A 20,833-nucleotide genomic window follows, 5' to 3' on the forward strand; every position below is an offset into this window, starting at 1 on the left:
TTGTGACTCATATCACCTAAGCTACATGTACACCTAGCTTAATACTAACCACTCTAACTACTAATCTAACTTAGACTTTTGTGTGATCTAACTTTTTTTTTGTCTTTTATATCTTTTAAATAAAATTTAAATTCAAACAATAAAAAAAATTTAACAACACTCAATCTCAAAATAATAATAATAATAATAATAATAATAATAATAATAATAATAATAATAATAATAATAATCCCAGCAAAGATGGTGTATATTCAATCAGAAGCGGTTTTATCTTCTTTGATTAACTTTTTCATATATATATATATATATATATATATAATTTAATTTTTTAAAGTGTAATAATATGTATTATACATGTGATAAGATTAAAATTATAATTTTAAGTTATTTTATTAAAATTAATTTAAATTATAATAATTTAATTAATAAAAAAGTAACATATTACGCGTTTAAAATATTTTTAATCTATGTGGTGTTAGTGTATCTACTCTAATGTAGTAATTATTTGTTTTTATTAATTTATTTTTTTCAATAAGTTAGACATATATACTTACCAATAAATATGTATGTGTTATTTTATTATCAAGTAAATTAAAAAGGTATAAAAATTAGCTCAAAATGAACAACAATAAATTAGTAGAGAATTTGAATGCACAAATTTCTTTAATAAATAGTAAATAATTTAAAATCACTAAAAAAATAATTCAACATTTTCCTTTGATACTTGCAAAATATGTACCTGAAACATTATTATGATAATTTTAATATCCTCAAGATGTAAATATGGAATAAAAATGTATTACCAATTAGCACCTAGAATTTTTTTAATTGATAGTAATAAATTTTAATAAATTTGACTAAGAGATTTAGAAATTATCTTTTTATTATAAGCTCTCAAAAACTCTATATACCACATTCATCATATATTTATCTTCCAAGTGTCTGTGATTTTGAAACAGCACTCGCAAACCATCTTTAATCTTGATAATGCAATATACAGCTGACCACTTATTTGGTTTAGAGTTATTTGTGGGTTTGGTTGTAACAGGTAGCATTATTAAATTGATAGTTGTAGTGAACTCAAACTCTTCTGTAAATAATTACTAAGGGACCCGAAATGGAAAAGTACACAGATAGCTTAGTCAAGTGCATAGCACAACACAACAGAACATATAGAATTGTTTTTTGTAATATCTATTTTGTTTATTTTTTATTTTTATCATAGATTATAGTTATTTTTAAAATATTTATTTAATATATACTGTGTTAATTCTAAGAGTATTTTCTAAAAAAGATATATTTATAAAAATAGATATAATATAATTACAAATACAACATAAATAAATTAAATAAATAAAAGGTTAAATTAATGTGCTTATTATAACACTATACTACAGAGAACCTTATACTTAAGTCATAAGATCGAGGTGGTGAGTTATTACGACCTCTAAAAGTAAAATGATATATAATATAATATAATATAGTGAAAAAAAATTTATAACTAGTAGCCTTTGAAGATGTAATTCCTCATAGGAGCCTTAACATCCATATTATCATCAGCATGGTGGAATTTTCTTGTGATGTAATTCCTCTCATCCTTTTCTGAGTAACCAAAGTTTGACGACCCACAAACCTCGTTAGCCAATATAAGGTCGATCTTGTTGGGTCGTATGCCAGCTTCATCGTTATTCTCAATCACACACTTTGCATGCATGGTCAACTCTTTTTTCTCGTGATAATGGACCGATTTCTTAGTAGAACATGGGTAAAAATGCTGCAATTCTAACTTCGATACCATCCAATCATCCTTCTCCCTATCCAACATCACATACATCCTTACTCTATCTCGTGATTGTTTTTCTGTTTTCTTGAGATGTTACTTTCACTTGAGACTTCCGATAACCTTCCGATTGTAATGAATTGTCTGATTAATGAATATTTTTAACTCATTTCTCGTCTTGTCAAAATTTGTGTTCCTAATCTTAGTTATGAACCCAAATTTCTTTGCGTAATTTGAATAAAATTTATGTGCTGGCTGCAACGAATTAAAATGCAATCCTAAACTTGGGATCTTCTCTACACAAATGAGACTGTGATCTAACAACTGTAAATCAATTAAAAAAATATTCAATGCTGCTCACACTAATATATTGGTTTTTAATAACTCATTAGTAATATCAAAGCAATAATTACAGTTCATACTTCATAACCCAAGTTTGTTTTATCACTTCCCAACTTAATGATGTCTGTACCGTCTTGCACTTGCAATTAAAAACACCCAAATATAACTAATAAGCAAACCAAATACAGAATCCATCCATATGATGAGGCAAAATATACACAAGGCAAACACCCAAAGAAAACTTGTCCAACAAAAACATATTCCTGAATAAATACTCTTACATAAAAAGATACATCCAATGAACCTAGATACATCCAAAAATGTAACAAAAATCATTAACAAATGAAATACATTAAAAAATATCCATTAATCCACCTACTCAAAAGGGAAGGTCTAATAATGCAAACAATACAAATCCGAAAAAAATATCATTGATCAATCTTGTAAATTACAATACAAACATAATAACTTGCTTGCAAAGAAGCATACAACTTGCATTTAAATATGCCCACAATACTATAAAGAAAGAAAGAAAGAAGCATCCTATATGCATAAAAAACAAAAACAATCGGAATTAACATGCAAAGTAAACCACTATGTACCTTGTGAACATGTTGATTATCATCACCCCTCAAACATACAATATTGTCTTTCGTAAATTAGAATGATCACTCACATCAATGGATGTTGCTTTCAATCCTTCTTCACCAATTGTAAGTTCTATCGACGAAGCGGGTGGTGATTCACGGGCTGCGATGCAGCCAGACTTGCGGGCGGGGCTTAGTGCGGGGATACGGGTGAAGGTGCTTGTGGTCTTGATGAACAGCGTTGTGTGCAGCCTCCCGTTGCAGACTAATGAGAGTGTGGGTCGCATTACGGAAGGCATTGGGGGGCAGCTCCTGATCGTACATACGGGCGGAGATGCGGGCGGGGTGGATGTTTTGCGTTCGTAGGGGGTTTCACCGAAATCACATTGCGTGAAAATGGATGAGGGAGACACGTAATTAGAATTCTTAATTTTCAAATTTTGATTAATGAGTGATTATTTAAATTTTAATTTTTAAAAAATACAAAATCAATATTTATTAATGATAGTTGTTTAGAGTTGGCTGGTTTAAAATTGTTTACTTATACTTTTTTTTTTTAGACAAATAGATTGCATCATCCAAAATTAATTAATCAAATAATTAAAAGCTGAACTTTGGATTATATTGATCGAGTGAATGTTGGTTAAGTAGCATTTTTTTATTAATTTGTATTAGTAATGTTTTAAGATTAAAAAAAATTGGTCTTATTAACACCTACTACAAGTTTATGGTTAAAAGTTGAAAAAACAGAGACATGCACACAAATTTAAGAAATAATAAAATAGTAGATATTAGAATGTAATTCAATTAAGTATGTGTTGTAGTCATAAAAAATTTAAGTATGTGTTGTGGTTGGTATGGTATCACTTATCGTGTTAGTAAATTTTAATGATATTAGTAATAAAAGTGTCGGAAGAATTAATGTAACCAAGTTAAAATCTCTGAAGGAGAAATTTGTTTAATTTTTTTTTAAAAAAAGTTTAAATATTTACTCGTATGATTAAACTCTTAAAATTGTGGGCATCCACAAATTATTCTTTTGTAATTTACATATACAGTTAAGCATAATATGAATTTCACTGAATGTCCAAGTACCATATGCTAGTGATGTTATTATACAAGATCATCTCCCACGGTAAATAAATAGATAAAAAAGAGCCATCATAGAAAACATAATATTCAAACCAAAGAGAAAAGGAAACTCCATGGTCTCACAACATCATTCCAATAACATTTTACTTGGCAGCAGCTTTAGCAGTAACCCATTTACGTCGAAAAGCCTTACAAAACAAAACAAGCTTGTCATCAATCTCTGGAAGAGTTTCAATCACAACTGAATTCGCAATAAAATTTTTAGTCCAATTCGCTAACTCTGGAAACTTGTCGACGGTGAGGACCTTCTTTCCATTCATCTTTTCTAACACATATAGAAAAGGCAAGAAGCTCCCAAGGGCAATGTCAATGAATCCAACGTCGTTCCCTCCAAAGAAGGGCTTTCCTTCACTGCATTTGTTGAATGCCACTTCCAACGTCACAAGCACTTCTTCCTCCAATTGCTCAAAGTGTGGCTTCCTTTCCTCTTCATCTTCAAAAGCCATTAGAATGTTCCACATGCAAACAAATAACTACGTACACCCAAATTTAATTGCAAAAAGAAATTGATTGAAAACCAACGTTAAAATGAAGTAGGTATGCATACAATTAGAAGGATGTAAGATCTATATATTTGGATTATTTAGGATTTTTATTCTTCCGAAAATGGTATAGGAAAGTAAATGTAAATAAATAAGTTTTAGTCTTTAAAAGTGGTATGGAAAAGTAAATTTAAATAATTTAAGTTTTTGTACGTGTTATGCTGACTTTGATTTAGAGATAGAAATGCTATGGGACAACATTTTGGATCGAGAAAAATGAGGAATTATATTGTTGGTTCAAATCCAAGAAAAATGCAAAAGAAAAATATTATAATAAGTTTTTCTTGATATAAAAGATTTTAGGTATAATAAATTTAATGATAATCTATTTTCAAATCAATGTGAAAATTAAATGAATATATTAAATCTTGAACTATTTATATTTATGATAAATAAAAATATTCTACGAATATAAAAACTCAATAATAACTATTTATATTTATGATAAATAAAAATGCTCGACGAATATAAAAACTCAATAACCAAATCAGTCATCATATATATATATATATATATATATATATATATATATATATATATATATATAGTTTTAATAACTTTAATGATATCCTACAGTCCAAATCATCAATTTAAAAATGAAAATTTAAATACGAAACTATCTATATTTATGATAAACAAAAATGTTCTACAAATATAAAAAATTATTAACTAAATTATTTATTATATAATTATGTATATTTATATATTTATTTTTTATATTTTTTTAATTTAGTAATTAACTATATGAGTACTGCTATACATACAAGTTTTTTTGACATACAAGTCATTTAAGTCACTTATATAACACGCGTGTGAAATCACGTTTCTCTTTGTATTCCGCGTTCCTCCTCCTCCTCTTTCTTATTCTTTTCCTTCTTCTTTGCGTTTTTCCTCCTTTTTCTTCGCGTATTTCATCTTCATCGTCGTTTTTTATTACTGTTGTTGTTGCTGCATTTTTTTCCCTCCTTCTCTTTCTATTGATATTGCAACATTATGATTTTTTTTTCTTTGTTTGATTTTTTTCTCCCAAGAAGAATTATGAGAAAATGAAATAAGAAGATGAAGAAGAAGAAACAGCAGAAGATGAGTAGGAGGAAGATGAAGAGTTTTGAATTATGCAGAACTTATCAGCACACATACACCGAAAATTCTTAAATAATACACTCGAATATCTTTGTGTTACACCTAAATTTGCTGCAAATACAGAAAAATATTTCCTCTAATGCTTCATTTTTTTCTTCTTTTTTTTCTTATTTCTTTCTTTCTTTTAGCTAAATGAATGTAAGTTCATCCTCTTCCAAGTAATTTTGTAGCATTATGTGTTTCTTCTTCTTCTTTGTTTGATTTGTTTTTCGTTTTTATTCTTGCTAAAAAAGTAAAATAAGAAGAAATTTGAGAAGGTAAAATAAAAAGAAGAAGATGAATAAGGAAAAAAGAAAAAGAAGATGGTGATGATGATGAAAAAAAGAAGAAGAAGAAGCATCAAAAGATGAGGAGGAGGAGGAAGAGGAAGAGTTTTGAATTATGCAAAACTTATCAGCACACAACACCAAAAATTCTTAAATAATACACTCAAATATCTTCGTGTTATATCCAAATTTAGTGCAAATATAAAAAAATGTTTCCTCTAATGCTGCATTTTTTTCTTCTTCTTTTCCTTATTTCTTTCTTTCTTGTAGTGGAATGAATATAAGTTCATCATCTTTCAAGTAATTTTGCAGCATTATGTGTTTCTTCTTCTTCTTTATTTGATTTTTTTTATTCTTACTAAAAGAGTAAAATAAGAAAAAATTTGAGAAGGTAAAATAAAAAGAAGAAGATGAATAAGGAAATAAGAAAAAGAAGATGGTGATGATGATGAAAAAAAGAAGAAGAAGAAGCATCAAAAGATGAGGAGGAGGAGGAAGAGGAAGAGTTTTGAATTATGCAAAACTTATCAGCACACAACACCAAAAATTCTTAAACAATACACTCAAATATCTTCGTGTTATACCCAAATTTAGTGCAAATATAAAAAAATGTTTCCTCTAATGCTGCATTTTTTTTCTTCTTCTTTTCCTTATTTCTTTCTTTCTTGTAGTGGAATGAATATAAGTTCATCATCTTTCAAGTAATTTTGCAGCATTATATGTTTCTTCTTCTTCTTTGTTTGATTTTTTTTATTCTTGCTAAAAGAGTAAAATAAGAAAAAATTTGAGAAGGTAAAATAAAAAGAAAAAGATGAATAAGGAAATAAGAAAAAGAAGATGGTGATGATGATGACAAAAAGAAGAAGAAGAAGCATCAAAATATGAGGAGGAGGAGGAAGAGGAAGAATTTTGAATTATGCAGAACTTATCAGCACACAACACCAAAAATTCTTATTAAACAATACACTCAAATATCTTCGTGTTACACTCAAATTTAGTGCAAATATAAAAAAGTGTTTCCTCTAATGCTGCATTTTTTTCTTTTTTTTCCTTATTTCTTTCTTTCTTTTAGTTGAATGATTGTAAGTTTATCATCTTCCAAGTAATTTTGCACTATTATATGTTTCTTCTTCTTCTTTATTTGATTTTTTTGTTTTTATTTTTGCTAAAAGAGTAAAAAAAAAAGAAATTTGAGAAGATAAAACAAGAAAAAAAAGATGAATAAGAAAAAAAAGATGATGATGATGAAAAAGAAGAAGAAGCAGCATCAGAAGAAGAGGAGGAGGAAGAACAAGAGTTTTAAATTATGCAGAACTTATCAGCACACATACACCGAAAATTTTTAAATAATACACTCAAATACTTTCGTGTTACACCCAAATTTACTGCAAATAAAGAAAAAAATTTTAATACAGAACTTTTACATTACATTCAATTCAAACCATTAACGATGAAATATTATTCACCTACAGAATCATAAACTACTAATAAAAAAATTAACTAGAGTCAAACCACACCTCAACCACTTGATTGGATTCAAAATAATAATCAATTTCGTTCTGGTTCAATTGATAATTTGAACTTGAATTATTCATTATCTATAACAACGAAATAACTAATAATGGAGGAAAAGGAGAAAAAGGAAGGAGGAGAAGAAATCGATAACGAAAGAGAAGAAGAAGAATGTACGCACGTAAATATAAATGACTTATATAAACTTGTATAAAAAAATAAATTGTATGCAGAGAATAATTGTAATTACTAATAGAATAATTAAATTTATTATAGTATAATAATCAATCTTGTTGTAACTGGATAATCTAACATACTAGGTATAATTAAGTGTTATTACGAACCCAAAATTAAACAATAGTAACATACAACCATCCTAGATTAATTAGCCACTGTATATAGGAATGTATTTTTTGTGTTTATTAAAAAAAATTAATTATGATACAGTAAAATATTTAATTATTTAATTATGATAATGTTTGATTATTTTATTATGATATTTTTAATTATTTTGGTGATTAATTACTTTATTTTAAAAAAATATAAATAACATATACAAATATATACCAACGTATATTATAGTTAATTTTTTATGTCTGCTTATATTTTTGTATTACAAAGATATTCCTATCTTTTAATGGTCTTCTATTTAACTTTTTTCCTTTTAGAATTTTAATTTGAAACAACAACAACCTACATGTACAATTAAACATGCAAATCGATAGGCCTTTGATTTGCTATAGTCAAGGTAAATTTTGATTTGTATATCAGATAACAATAGAACTAATTTTACTTATTTCTAACTGTCATTTATCTAGAGAAAGAGATAAATACGATAAACATACCCATGCCAAAAAAAAAAATTAGAAAAAAATTTTAATTATTAAAACAGTTCTCAAACTTTGTCATGAGAATTGTTTATATATATAGAAAGACTAATATGATAATTTAAAATATCATTAGAAATGATTATGCTTTATATTAAATAATAATAAAAATTAATTTGTTTAACTTTTTAGTAAAATTTGATGTAAAGATTGATATATTTAATAAAATAAAAGATTAAAAATGGATTGGTTATTAAAGTTTGTTGTGAATTAAATTATTTGACTAAATTTTTTTTATGATCTGATTTAGAATTAACTCTTAAAAAAATTAGGGAATATTCTCCGTTGAATATAAAAATAAATAAATAGAATAAAATAACATAAAGCATACCTTATCATCAATGTATGAAACCCAGAATGTAGCAATTGCTCTGTCATATGCATCTTGAGGAAGGATAGAAGGAGCATTGGACCAAACCTCATCAATATATTGAAGTATGATTGAGGATTCACATATGGGTTTGTCACCATGAATTAGAACTGGAATTTTCTTGTGCACAGGATTGGAACGAAGAAGAAGATCACTTTTGGAGTTCAAGTCCTCTTCAATGTTCTCATATTCCAATCCTTTAATGTTAAGTGCAATCTTCACCCTTGTCACAAATGGACTGAACCATCCACCCAAAAGCTTCAAGTCGCTTCTTTTGGCTGCCATCATTATTATTATTGAAAGACTAAATTATTGAAACTCTTATATCTACTATGTGTAGGTTACCACTTACCACTCATGAAGCAAAGCATGAAGTGTATATTTATAGAAGACGCTTCTGTATGGAAAGAAATTAATGACAGAGATGAGACATTTGTGAGTTGTGACATGTGAATAATGATGTCAGTTGAGCTACGCTACCCAACCTCCTCTCCTTATTACTAATCCACAACTCCTTAAAATGCATTACTAGTAGTTTGATGTCCACTGAATTAGCAGCCCCATCGTTGAACAACTTGTTGTTCCTCACCTTCCACGCACACCAAATTACGGCAAAGAACAAAATCATTCAACTCTCTTTAATTTGTTTTTCTTCTGTATTCTAATACCCGACCAACTCTCAAACATTATCTTGAATTTCCTGGCCACACCCACGATATTCCATACAAGCTCAAAATATCGCTCCAAACTCTCCATGTTATGTCACAACCAATAAACAAATGGTGGGTAGTTTCGATTCTAACCTCCCAAAGAGTACAATTTGACACAGATTGATCATTGGATTCCACACCTGCTGAGTTTGTCCTTTGTATTCAGGACAACTTAAGAGGAAAATATTTTCAGTTTATTTTCATTTTTTACATTTTAAAAAATGTGATTGTATTATAAAACGATCATTTATTTTTAAATGTTAAAAATAATAAAAATATCTTTCGTTGATCTAGTTTTAAAATGTAACTTTAATATTTTAAAATTTAAAATTATATTTTATTCAATTATAGTTTTAGTTATTTAATTTTTTATTAACATTCAAATATGAAATAAATTACTATTTTAAAAAATTAATTACATTCATAATAAAAAAATTATTTATATCGTAAAATATATAAAATTTTAAAAAGTTACACTATTTTATTTTATAAAAAATATATCTCAACAACTATAAATTATGTAAAAAAAATTATAAATCCAATTAGTTCATGAATACACAAATTTAAATTAATAAAATTATTAGCTACATAATATCAAGAATATAAACACTTTTGAAAATTGGTTATTGATTCACTACACTATACATCATGGTTAGTTCGATTGTTAATTTTTTCTATTAAAAAACCTATTTTCATTTAATAAAATGATGAAAGATACATGTATAAATATAATATAATATAATATAATATAATAAATTTCAAAGTTTGTTTATGTTTTGGGAATGGTCAACTTGTGTTGAATGGTTACATAGATATGGATATGGTTAGGGATTTTGATTTAAAAAAGTCTACTTCTGTTTATATGATGACTTTTATAGGGGAAGCTGTGTCGTGGCAATCTCGACTTTAGAAATATGTTGTTTTGTCTACTACAGAGGTAGAATACATTGCTGTTGTTGAAGCTTCTAAGGAATTCTTGGGGATGAAGAAGTTTCTACAAGAGTTAGGCACCAATCAAGAGAAGTTTGTGTTATTTTGTGACAGTCAGATTGTTATCCATCTTAGCAAGAATCTGATGTTTCATTCCAGATCAAAGCACATAGAGGTGAGGTATCATTGAATACGTCAAGCGCTTGAGATGAAGTCATATGAACTTGAGAAGATCCATACTGATGATAATGATTCAGATATGATGACTAAGAGTTTACCTATGTAAACCCCGAAAATTTATCAAATAATTAAAGAAAAAATTAAGTTTTAATAAAGAAAATTAAAATTGTAAATCTAATATTAAAATAGGATAGAGCTAATTAAAACGAGAATTCTGACACCAATTTTAAAGAAATCAGCCTAGGATTGGGCCAAACAGACCAAACCGATTGAACCAAACCCAAACCGGATCCGTGGGCCCCATCCACTCACTTAATAAAGTGAGTTCAGATCTACTTTCTCCCTTCTTGCATGCTAAACACGTTGCTGGGCAGCCATGGAAGAGGAGAAGAAGCAAACCCTCACATGAACTTCAATTTTTTATAACTTTTGATCCAGAGCTCTGATCGCCGCATCGTTTGCGGCCATGCATCCGTGGAGTTGAACTCTACAAAGCCCAGTACCTTTCAAGGTGAGGATATCAAAATCTCAGCTCCTATTCTCTTTTCTTCAATTCGGAAATATTAAGATTTTTGGGTGTTAAGATTTTGGTTAAATTAATGATTATAGGATCAAATTGAGTTGAGGAATGAGCGGGCTTTGGTTTGATTGAGGCACATACAAGGTAATGATGACCTAAACCCTAGCCAAATCTTGAATTTATCATGTGAAATCTGAAATTGAAGTGTACATGTGTATTAGGTGTGAATTAAGTTTATATATAAGCATGGGAATTGAAAAGTAAGCATTTGGAAGCTTGGTGGTGATTGAAGCTAAGATTTTGGGTGGTTTCTCAAAGCTTGAGGGGCTGTGTTGTAACTTGGGTGGCTACCTTGGACTAAATATAGTTATCGGCCAAGGTATGGTTTAGGTTTTGCGCGTTTAACATATAAGATTTTGTGAAAGCTTAGGCTAAAGTACTATAGGATAAGTTGAAATGGATGAATGTGTTAAATGATGAGTGTTTGTGATGTTGATGAATAAATTGATGTGGTATTGTGTTGAGTAATTGATAATGGGAGTAAAATATATGTATGTATATATGCTTGTGTTGGAAGGGTGGAATTTTGAATAATGTATGAGTTTTATGAATTGGTGTAAGTATTAATGTGTTAACAGATAGTATTAATGAAATGGGCCTTGATATGTTATAAATGTGCAGATTTTATGGGTAAGGGTTAGAATTATGGGTAATGGGTAATTGTTAGATGCAATTTCTAGTTGAAGGTGATGAGTTAGTAAGGTTGATGTTGTTGAAATTCTGTTGATTGGTTGGTTTATTATTGTTAGAAGAAGTGCAGAATTTTAATGCTTTATAGTATGCTTGTATGATATAAATTGTGGTAATTTTTTATAGGTACATGGAATTGAGGCTTTGGAGTAGGGTTATGATATAATTAAAGTGGATATGGTGATGAATGAGAGGAATTGTGGATTAGTATAAGTTGAAAACCTAGAGACTAAATTTGGTTAGTGAAATTGAGAAGTCTTGCTATAGAAATTCCTAATCTGTTTGGACAGCAAATTAAAACTAAAACTAGGAATAATCTGCGCATGATTTTTGAATTAATCTATTTTTCTCACAAATTCCTATAAGTCAAGATTATTGCAGAAAAGTTTCAAGGAATTTGTCCAAGTGGTTTGGAAGATATGATTTTTTGAAGTTTAGTAGTTGTTGCAGAATTTTCTGGTTTTCTGGTTCTGCAGTACCAACTTCCAGATGCTATAACTTTAGAATTTAAATGAAATTTTGAGTTGCTTCCAAAAAAGATTTAAATATTTATCAGTCTATTTTAAGTGAGAATAAGTTTCAGGTCCATATATATTTTGTAGACTTAGATAAGTCATTTGGAAGATGGGTTATTTGCTGGAAATTCTGAACTGATTCATAAAAACAGGGCACATCTTCCAATTGATAATTAATTACTCAAATGAAGTGATATGAACCTGAAACTTGTGGGTTTTTAAACTTGAGAATGTTGACTGTAATCCCACCAAAAATTAGAGATAACAGATTATAATTAGAATTATTATGGAATTTATAAAAATACTGCTGCTGTCTATTTTTTTTAGAATTTTGTAAATGCAGTAGCAGAATTCTAAATTTTATAAAAATTCAATTCTAATTCAAGTTCAGCAAAACCTAACTTAAATTGAAGATTAGGATCTCTAGAGTTACCTTACCAAGAAAAAGAGGTCGTGCATAAGTGTTTGCAACATAATAAGGTTTTAGATTGAATAAGTTTAGGAAATGAAAAGAAATGTAAGTTGCCCTTCGAAAGGGTTAAAGTTAAAGACAATGATATTGAGAGATAAAAAGAAGAAAGAAGAATGAGGAACAAAGAATGAAATAAAAGTTGAGAATTGATGATGTTAATCAATCAAGAATAATAAAATGTATGAGCAATGAGTTAAGAAAAGTTGAGAATGATGAGATGAGATATGAATTGGTATTGAGAATAAAAATGATAAATTGTAAGAAATGATTGAATAACTTGAGCTTGGGGCGTTGTCCCCATGTTAGCTGGGATTTTTTCCGTGGTTATTGTTGAGCTTGGGGTATTATTTTCTCCATGTCAGCTTGGGGTGTTGTCTCTTCTCCCCATGTCAGCTTTGGATTCGTCCCATGGATATTATTGAACTTGGGGGCATTCTCTCCTCCCTATGTCAGCTTGGGGATTCTCCCCATGGTGTATTTTGAGCTTGAGAACATGTCAGGATGGCTACGTAACCGACAGTTGATATCAACAACCATAGGACAGGCATGCATCATATGCACATTATTTGAATTGCTTGTTTGTGAACTATTTGGGAATGCCTACGTGATTATAATATGCTATCTATTGTACTTGTTATCTGTATTATTTGTAAGTTACTTGTGCTTTCCTTGTTTGCTTATTTTTCTGTGTAAACTAATTGGTGATGGAGGAGTGGAGGAAGGGCGGACCGGTTTGGAGTTAATGTTAGATTTAAAATATGTACGGTTAGAATTCATTAGGCCACCTACCCCTTTTTATGGCTTCTGCTTAGAAATTAAGCTTTGCAATTGCATGATGGAGTTATAGGATTGCCTCTGGCATTCCCAGGACCTTAGTTATTAACCATGTGGCACATTTACCATGCTGAGAACCTCCGGTTCTCATCCCATACTGTGTGGTTTTTTTCAGATGCAGGTCAAGAGGCTCTTCGCTAGGCGTCTAGATTCCTGAAGTGGAGTAGTCCTTGGGATATTTTGGGTTTATGTTTGTATATATATATATATATATATATATATGTACTTGAGCACTTAGCTTTCTCTCCAAGAAATTAGACTATTTTGTTCCTCATACAGGTTATAGGGAGAGTTAGGAACTGGTTTCTATATTTGGGTATTTGGGATACTTATGTATATATATGTAAATATTCTCTGGCCAGCCTTGGTTTCACAGGCTGAGTCAGGAGCTAGTTTTACTGTATTCTTGACTCTTTTTCCGTTCTTTTGTTTATTTATATCTTGAACCTTTAGGTTTCTTGGCACGCAGTTTATTCCTTTTCTGAGTGTTGTGCTTTTTATTTTGCGATTTTATTTTACCCGTTTCTCAAGGCTCCTGGTTAAATATCTCTTTCACTATTATTATATATATTCTTACTTTTAGAGGTCATAATACCTTACTATCTCAGTCTTATGACTTAAGCATAAGATTAAGTATGGTAGGGTGTTACATTATGGTATCAAAGCAATTCGTTCCTATAGTTCCTGAGGACGGACTGATTATGCTTTTGTGCATTCTCTGTGTATGTGTCTATATGCTATTAGGATATCTAACTGATATATGCGGCATAAACGTTCATGAGCATGCATTTGGGACTTAAAGCACTAGACTTGTGATATTGAGACTAATCACTTGATATCACTTGTTTGGTGTGTATAGGGACCAGATGTCGACTTGTGGACGCGGACGTGGGCGAGGTAGAGGCAGAATAGGAAATGCTATGCCTGAAGCGACAGGGAATAATCTAACCCTGTAGACTTCATGTCTACTTTAGGGAATATGGCCGCAGTGATGCAAGCGACAGCCGAAGCCTTAGGAAACCAAATAAATAATGGAAATAATGGCAATAATGGCGATGATGGTCCTATGACGCTCTCCTCCTTCCTAAAGGTTCATCCTCCGACCTTCAGAGGAATCTCGAACCCTACTGATGCGGATAATTAGATACAAGCTATTGAGCGAGCATTACAGGCTCAGCAGGTTCCTGATGAACAGTGGATTGAGTTTAGAACCTACCAGTTGCACGGTGAAGCTCAACATTGGTGGCAGGGCATGAGGCATATTCTACAGCCTAATGGGGTTGTGATCTCTTCGGAGTTGTTTCGAGAAGAATTCTATAAGAAATACTTTCCCATCTCAGTTAGGAATGGCAAGGAACTTGAACTGCTTCAGCTGAAATAAGGCCAGATGACCGTTACTGAGTACACAAGCAAATTTGAGGAACTGTGCCGCTTTTCACGTATCTGTCAGAAAGCTCCTGAGGACTTTGCTGAGTGGAAGTGTATCAAGTATGAGGGTGGCCTTAGGGGCAATATTGAGAGCTTCATTGCACCGATGGAGATCCGAACCTTTTCTGAACTGGTAAACAAAACCAGAGTTGCTGAAGAATGTCTGAGAAAGGCGACATTAGACAAGAGTGATCACCAAAGCTCTGTTAGGGAAGATCACGGAAGAAATTTTGTGCCTCGAGGCCAAGATTTCAAGCGAGGTGGCAATGCTCCACAGCAACATCAAGGCCAAAGTAGCTTCCGGAGGTTCAATAATAGCAATAACCAAGGAAAAGGACGCGGAAAATAGGCTCAGTTTCTGCAGGATGACTTGACTTGCAGGAGGTGTGGAAGGTACCACCCAAACACTCCGTGTAGGGCCGATTGGGATGTCTGTTATTACTATGGAAGAGCTGGAAATATGTCTTGAAATTTTCCAGAAAAGAAGAGTCAGGATGCTAAGAGAGCTCCGCAGGCGAGACGAGTGTACACTATGATGACGGATGGAGCTGAAGGCACAGATGCTCCGATTAGAGGTAATGATGGACTAGTAATTAAAATTTTGACAGCTTTGCATGATAATGACCTGTAACACTTATCATAATCTATCACCTGGCTGTGAGAATTGTGACTTCCAAAGGGAATGATCGAAAAATGACTTTTTATTAATGAGACAAAATGGTATTTGGTTGACTTCAAGGGAGTGACTAGGTTCTTGAAGAATAATAGCTAGAGTTATGTAGCAAAAGAAGATTGAAAGAGTAAACATACAACTTGAGTCATAGGATAGGGATCGAGAGGGTTGAGAGTGGTGTGACAACACTATTAGAATCGATGGAACTCAGAAGCTTAAAGGATTATGAAATAGAGGACGAGATCCATTCAATCAAGTATTCCCGGTATGAAATACCAATTGGATCGGAGAGCGCGTTAATGAATCATTCCGAATCGACCTAACCTTCTTTTGTAGCTTACAATAGAATTCTACCCCGAACTTCTTCTTAAATAATGAATGGATACATTCCTAATCCTATCCCTGACTTGCACGAATCTCGCTTCCCCTAAATGAATCCGACTTTATCTTGTCATAATAATATAAATTCATAAATCTTAGAAACTTGCCGTGAGTGGAATTGCTCTTTTTTTTGTAAAATTGGTAATCCGTTGACATAGGCTAAAGTTTATTTAAATTGGTGCGCTATATCTTCTTCTTAACAAACTTGAATCTCCATTCTCTCTGAGAAAGCACTTTAACTTCTTGTATATCTTGTTAATCTCTAGAACTTGTTGTACTCACCATATAGAGCATCCCTTTATTTTGCAACAAACACCGTTCCAATAATTCAATTACCTCTGGATTTATCATCTTTACAAGCTTAAGTCAGCATCATGTATAATGCCTAACCAAAAAAAATGTCGGTCCCTTAATATTCTTCCATACCTTAGAAACATTACTGTTTAGACGCTTGAGAGCAGAAACGGTTTTGAACTTCCTCGAGAGAAACTAGTTACACATTATTAAATATTACTTTGAATAACGGTGCAAAATTGAGACTAAAGAATTAAAACTTGGATATATTGCTTTGCTTATAATGTAAATACAGAATAAGAATTGGGGGGAGAACACATCTGAGGATTTGAACCTGAAAAGAGAAATGATCAATGCGACTATCTTAGGTTACTAAACTTGAATTTTATGGGCAAAATTTCTAATTAGGTGGGTAGCATATAAACTCCGCAAATTTAGCAAATAATTAAAGAAAAAATTAAGTTTTAATAAGGAAAATTAAAAATGTAAATCTAATATTAAATAAGATAGAGCTAATTAAAACGAGAATTTTGACACTAATTTTAAAGAAATCGGCCCAAGATTGGGCCGAACGGACCAAACTGGTTGAACTAGACCCAAACCAAACCTGTGGGTCCCACCCACTCACTTAATAAAGTGAGTTCAGATCTTCTTTCTCCCTTCTTGCATGCTAAACACGCTGCTGGGCAGCCATGGAAGAGGAGAAGAAGCAAATCCTCACCTAAACTTCAATCCTTGATAACTTTTGATCCGGAGCTCCGATCGCTGCACCGTTTGCGGCCATGCATCCGTAGCGTTGAACTCTACAAGGCGTAGTACCTTTCAAGGTGAGGAAATCAAAATTCCAGCTCCTATTCTCTCTTTTTCAATTCGGGAATATTAAGGTTTTTGGGTGTTAAGATTTTGGTTAAATTAATGATTATAGGATCAAATTGAGTTGAGGAATGAGCGGGCTTTGGTTTGATTGAGGCACATACAAGGTAAGGATGACCTAAACCCTAGCCAAATCTTGAATTTATCATGTAAAATCTGAAATTGAAGTGTACATGTGTATTAGGTGTGAATTAAGTTTATATATAAGCATGGGAATTGAAAAGTAAGCATTTGGAAGTTTGGTGGTGATTAAAGCTAAGATTTTGGGTGATTTCTCAAAGCTTGAGGGGCTGTGTTGTGACTTGGGTGGCTACCTTAGACTAAATATAGTGATTGGCCAACGTATGGTTTAGGTTTTGCGCGTTTAACATATAAGGTTTTGTGAAAACTTACGCTAAAGCACTATAGCATAAGTTGAAATGGATGAATGTGTTAAATGATGAGTGTTTGTGATGTTAATGAATAAATTGATGTGGTATTGTGTTGAGTAATTGATAATGGGAGTTAAATGTATGTATGTATATATGCTTGTGGTTGGAAGGGTGAAATTTTGAATAATGTGTGAGTTTTATGAATTGGTGTGAGTATTAATGTGTTAATAGATAGTATTAATGAAATGGGGCTTAATTTGTTATAATTGTGCAGGTTTTATGGGTAAGGATTAGAATTATGGGTAATGGGTAATTGTTAGATGCAATTTCTAGTTGAAGGTGATGAGTTAGTAAGGTTGATGTTGCTGAAATTCTATTGATTGGTTGGTTTATTATTGTTAGAAGAAGTGCACAGTTTTAATGCTTTAAAGTGTGCTTGTATGATATAAATCATGGTAATTTCTGATAGGTACATGGAACTGAGGTTTTGGAGTAGGGTTATGATATAATTAAAGTAGATATGGTGATGAATGAGAGGAATGGTGGATTAGTATAAGTTGGAAACCTAGAGGACTAAATTTGGTTAGTGAAATTGAGAAGTCTTGCTGTAGAAATTCCTAATCTGTTTGGACAGCAACTTAAAATGAAAACTGAGAATAATCTGGATATGATTTTTGAACTAATCTAATTTTCTAACAAATTTGTATAAGTTAAGATTATTCCAAAAAAGTTTCAGTGAATTTGGCCAAGTGGTTTAGAAGATATGATTTTTTGAAGTTTAGTGGTTGCTGCAGATTTTTCTGGTTTTCTGGTTTTGCAGAACCAACTTCCAGATGCTATAACTTTAGAATTTAAATGGAATTTTGAGTTGCTTTCAAAAAGGATTTAAATATTCATCAGTCTATTTTAAGTGAGAACAAGTTTCAGGTCCATATCTATTTTGTAGACTTAGATAAGTCATTTGAAAGATGGGTTGTTTACTGGAAATTCTGAACTGATTCATAAAAACAGAGCACATCTTCCAATTGATAATTAATTATTCAAATGAAGTGATATGAACCTAAAACTTGTGGGTTTTTAAACTTGAGAATGTTGACTGTAATCCCACCAAAATTTAGAGGCAACATATTAGAATTAGAATTATTGTGGGATTTATAAAAATACTGTTGTTGTCTGTTTTTTTGGAATTTTGTAAATGCAGTAGCAGAATTCTAAATTTTGTAAAAATTCAATTCTAATCCAAATTCAGCAAAACCTAACTTAAATTGAAGATTAGGATCTCTAGAGTTACCTTACCAAGAAAAATAGGTCGTGCATAAGTATTTGCAGCACAAGAAGGTTTTAGATTAAACAAGCTTAGGAAATGAAAAGAAATGTAAGTTGCCCCTAGGAAGGGTTAAAGTTAAAGACAATGATATCGAGAGATAAAGAGAAGAAAGAAGAATGAAGAACAAATAAGGAATAAAAGTTGAGAATTGATTATGTTAATCAACCAAGAATAATAAAATGTATGAGCAATGAGTTAAGAAAAGTTAAGAATGATGAGATGAGATATGAATTGGTATTGAGAATGAAAATGATAAATTGTAAGAAATGATTGAATAACTTGAGCTTGGGGCGTTGTCCCCATGTCAGCCAGAATTTTTGCTTGGTTATTATTGAGCTTGGGGTATTATTTTTCCTATGTCAGCTTGGGGTGTTGTCTCTTCTCCCAATGTTAGCTTAGGATTCATCCCATGAATATTATTGAGCTTGGGGGCGTTCTCTCCTCCCCATGTTAGCTTGGAGATTCTTCCCATGGTGTATTTTGAGCTTGAGAAGATGTCGGGATGGCTACGTAGCCAACAGTTGATATCAACAGCCATAGGACAGGCATGCATCATGTGCAAATTGTTTGAATTGGTTGTTTGTGAACTTTTTGGGAATGCCTACGTGATTATAACATGCTATCTGTTGTACTTGTTATCTGTATTACTTGTAAGTTATTTGTGCTTGCCTTGTTTGCTTATTTGTCTGTGTAAACTAATTGGTGATGGAGGAACGGAGGAAGGGTGGACCGGTTTGGAGTTAATGTTATGTTTAGAATATGTAAGGTTAGAATTCATTAGGCCACCTACCCCTTTTTGTGGCTTTTGCTTAGAAATTAAGCTTTGCAATTGTATAATGGAGTTCTAGGATTGGCTCTGGCGTTTCCAGGACCTTAGTTATTATACGCGTGGCACCTTTACTATGCTGAGAACCTCCAGTTCTCATCCCATACTGTGTTGTTGTTTTCAGATGCAGGTCAAGAGGCTCCTCGCTAGACGTCTGGATTCCTGAAGCGAAGTAGTCCCTGAGATATTTTGGGTTTATGTTTGTATATATATATGTGTACTTGAGCACTTAGCTTTCTCTCCATGAAATTAGAGTATTTTGTTCCTCATACAGGTTACAGGGAGAGTTAGGGACTGGTTTCTGTATTTTGGGTATTTAGGATACTTATGTATATATATATATATATATATATATATATATATATATATATATATATATATATATATATATATATATATATATGAAAATATTCTCCGGCCAGCCTTGGCTTCGCAGGCTGAGTCAGGAGCTAGTTTTACTGTATTCTTAACTCTCTTTCCGTTCTTTCGTTTATTTATATCTTGAACCTTTAGGTTTCTTAGCACGCAAGTTATTCCTTTTCTGAGTGTTGCGCTTTTTGTTTTGCGATTTTGTTTTACCCGTTTTTCAAAACTTCTAGTTAAATATCTCTTTTACTATTATTATATATATTCTTACTTTTAGAGGTCGTAATACCTTACTATCTCAGTCTTATGACTTAAGTATAAGATTGAGTATGGTAGGGTGTTACAACCTGCAGCGACGTTTGATTCCCGCAAAGAGAAAGCGAGCTTGGTGGAGTAGCCTATCCCCACTTAAGTTGGTGAGAAAAAAATTTATTGGTGGGTTCTCAATCTCAAGTGGGTCCACACAACCTTAAAGCAAAAAATAAAATAAAAGAAAAGTGAAGTGGCTTTAGCCACACTGGAGAGAGAGAGAGAGAGAGAGAGAGAGAGAGAGAGAGAGAGAGAGAGAGAGAGAGAGAGAGAGAGAGAGAGAGAGAGAGAGAGAGAGAGAGAGAGAGAGAGAGAGAGAGAGAGAGAGAGAGAGAGAGGAACTTCATTAATTTTTCATTGAAAGGAAACAAAAGTAGCGCCATCGTCGAAGAGAAGAAGAAAATTTGGGAGAAAAGGGCAAGTCGTTTTTTTTCCGATTGAACCAATAAACTTGCTCCATTTCTTATGAAATTTTAGTATGTTATTTCTGGTG

General features: G+C 31.6%; 1 protein-coding gene and 1 long non-coding RNA gene across 2 annotated transcripts; one reads left to right on the top strand and one right to left on the bottom strand.

Moving 5' to 3' along the window:
• Positions 1-3,709: 3,709 nt before the first annotated feature.
• On the bottom strand, positions 3,710-9,327 carry LOC112800971 (glutathione S-transferase U17). The gene is made up of 2 exons (XM_025843438.3): positions 8,543-9,327; positions 3,710-4,334 (listed from the first exon to the last, which is right to left on the bottom strand). Exons 1-2 carry the CDS (start codon positions 8,867-8,869, stop codon positions 3,945-3,947), a joined length of 717 nt encoding a protein of 238 aa, XP_025699223.1. The 5' UTR covers positions 8,870-9,327; the 3' UTR covers positions 3,710-3,944.
• A 7,618-nt stretch (positions 9,328-16,945) lies between these two features.
• Positions 16,946-19,971, top strand: LOC112800972 (uncharacterized). Its single transcript, XR_003201649.3, has 3 exons — positions 16,946-17,095; positions 17,194-17,248; positions 19,790-19,971. It is a non-coding gene; the product is annotated as an uncharacterized lncRNA (long non-coding RNA).
• The last annotated feature ends 862 nt before the right edge of the window (positions 19,972-20,833 follow it).

Source organism: Arachis hypogaea, chromosome 5 (genome assembly GCF_003086295.3).
Source record: "Arachis hypogaea cultivar Tifrunner chromosome 5, arahy.Tifrunner.gnm2.J5K5, whole genome shotgun sequence".
Taxonomy (NCBI): domain Eukaryota; kingdom Viridiplantae; phylum Streptophyta; class Magnoliopsida; order Fabales; family Fabaceae; genus Arachis; species Arachis hypogaea.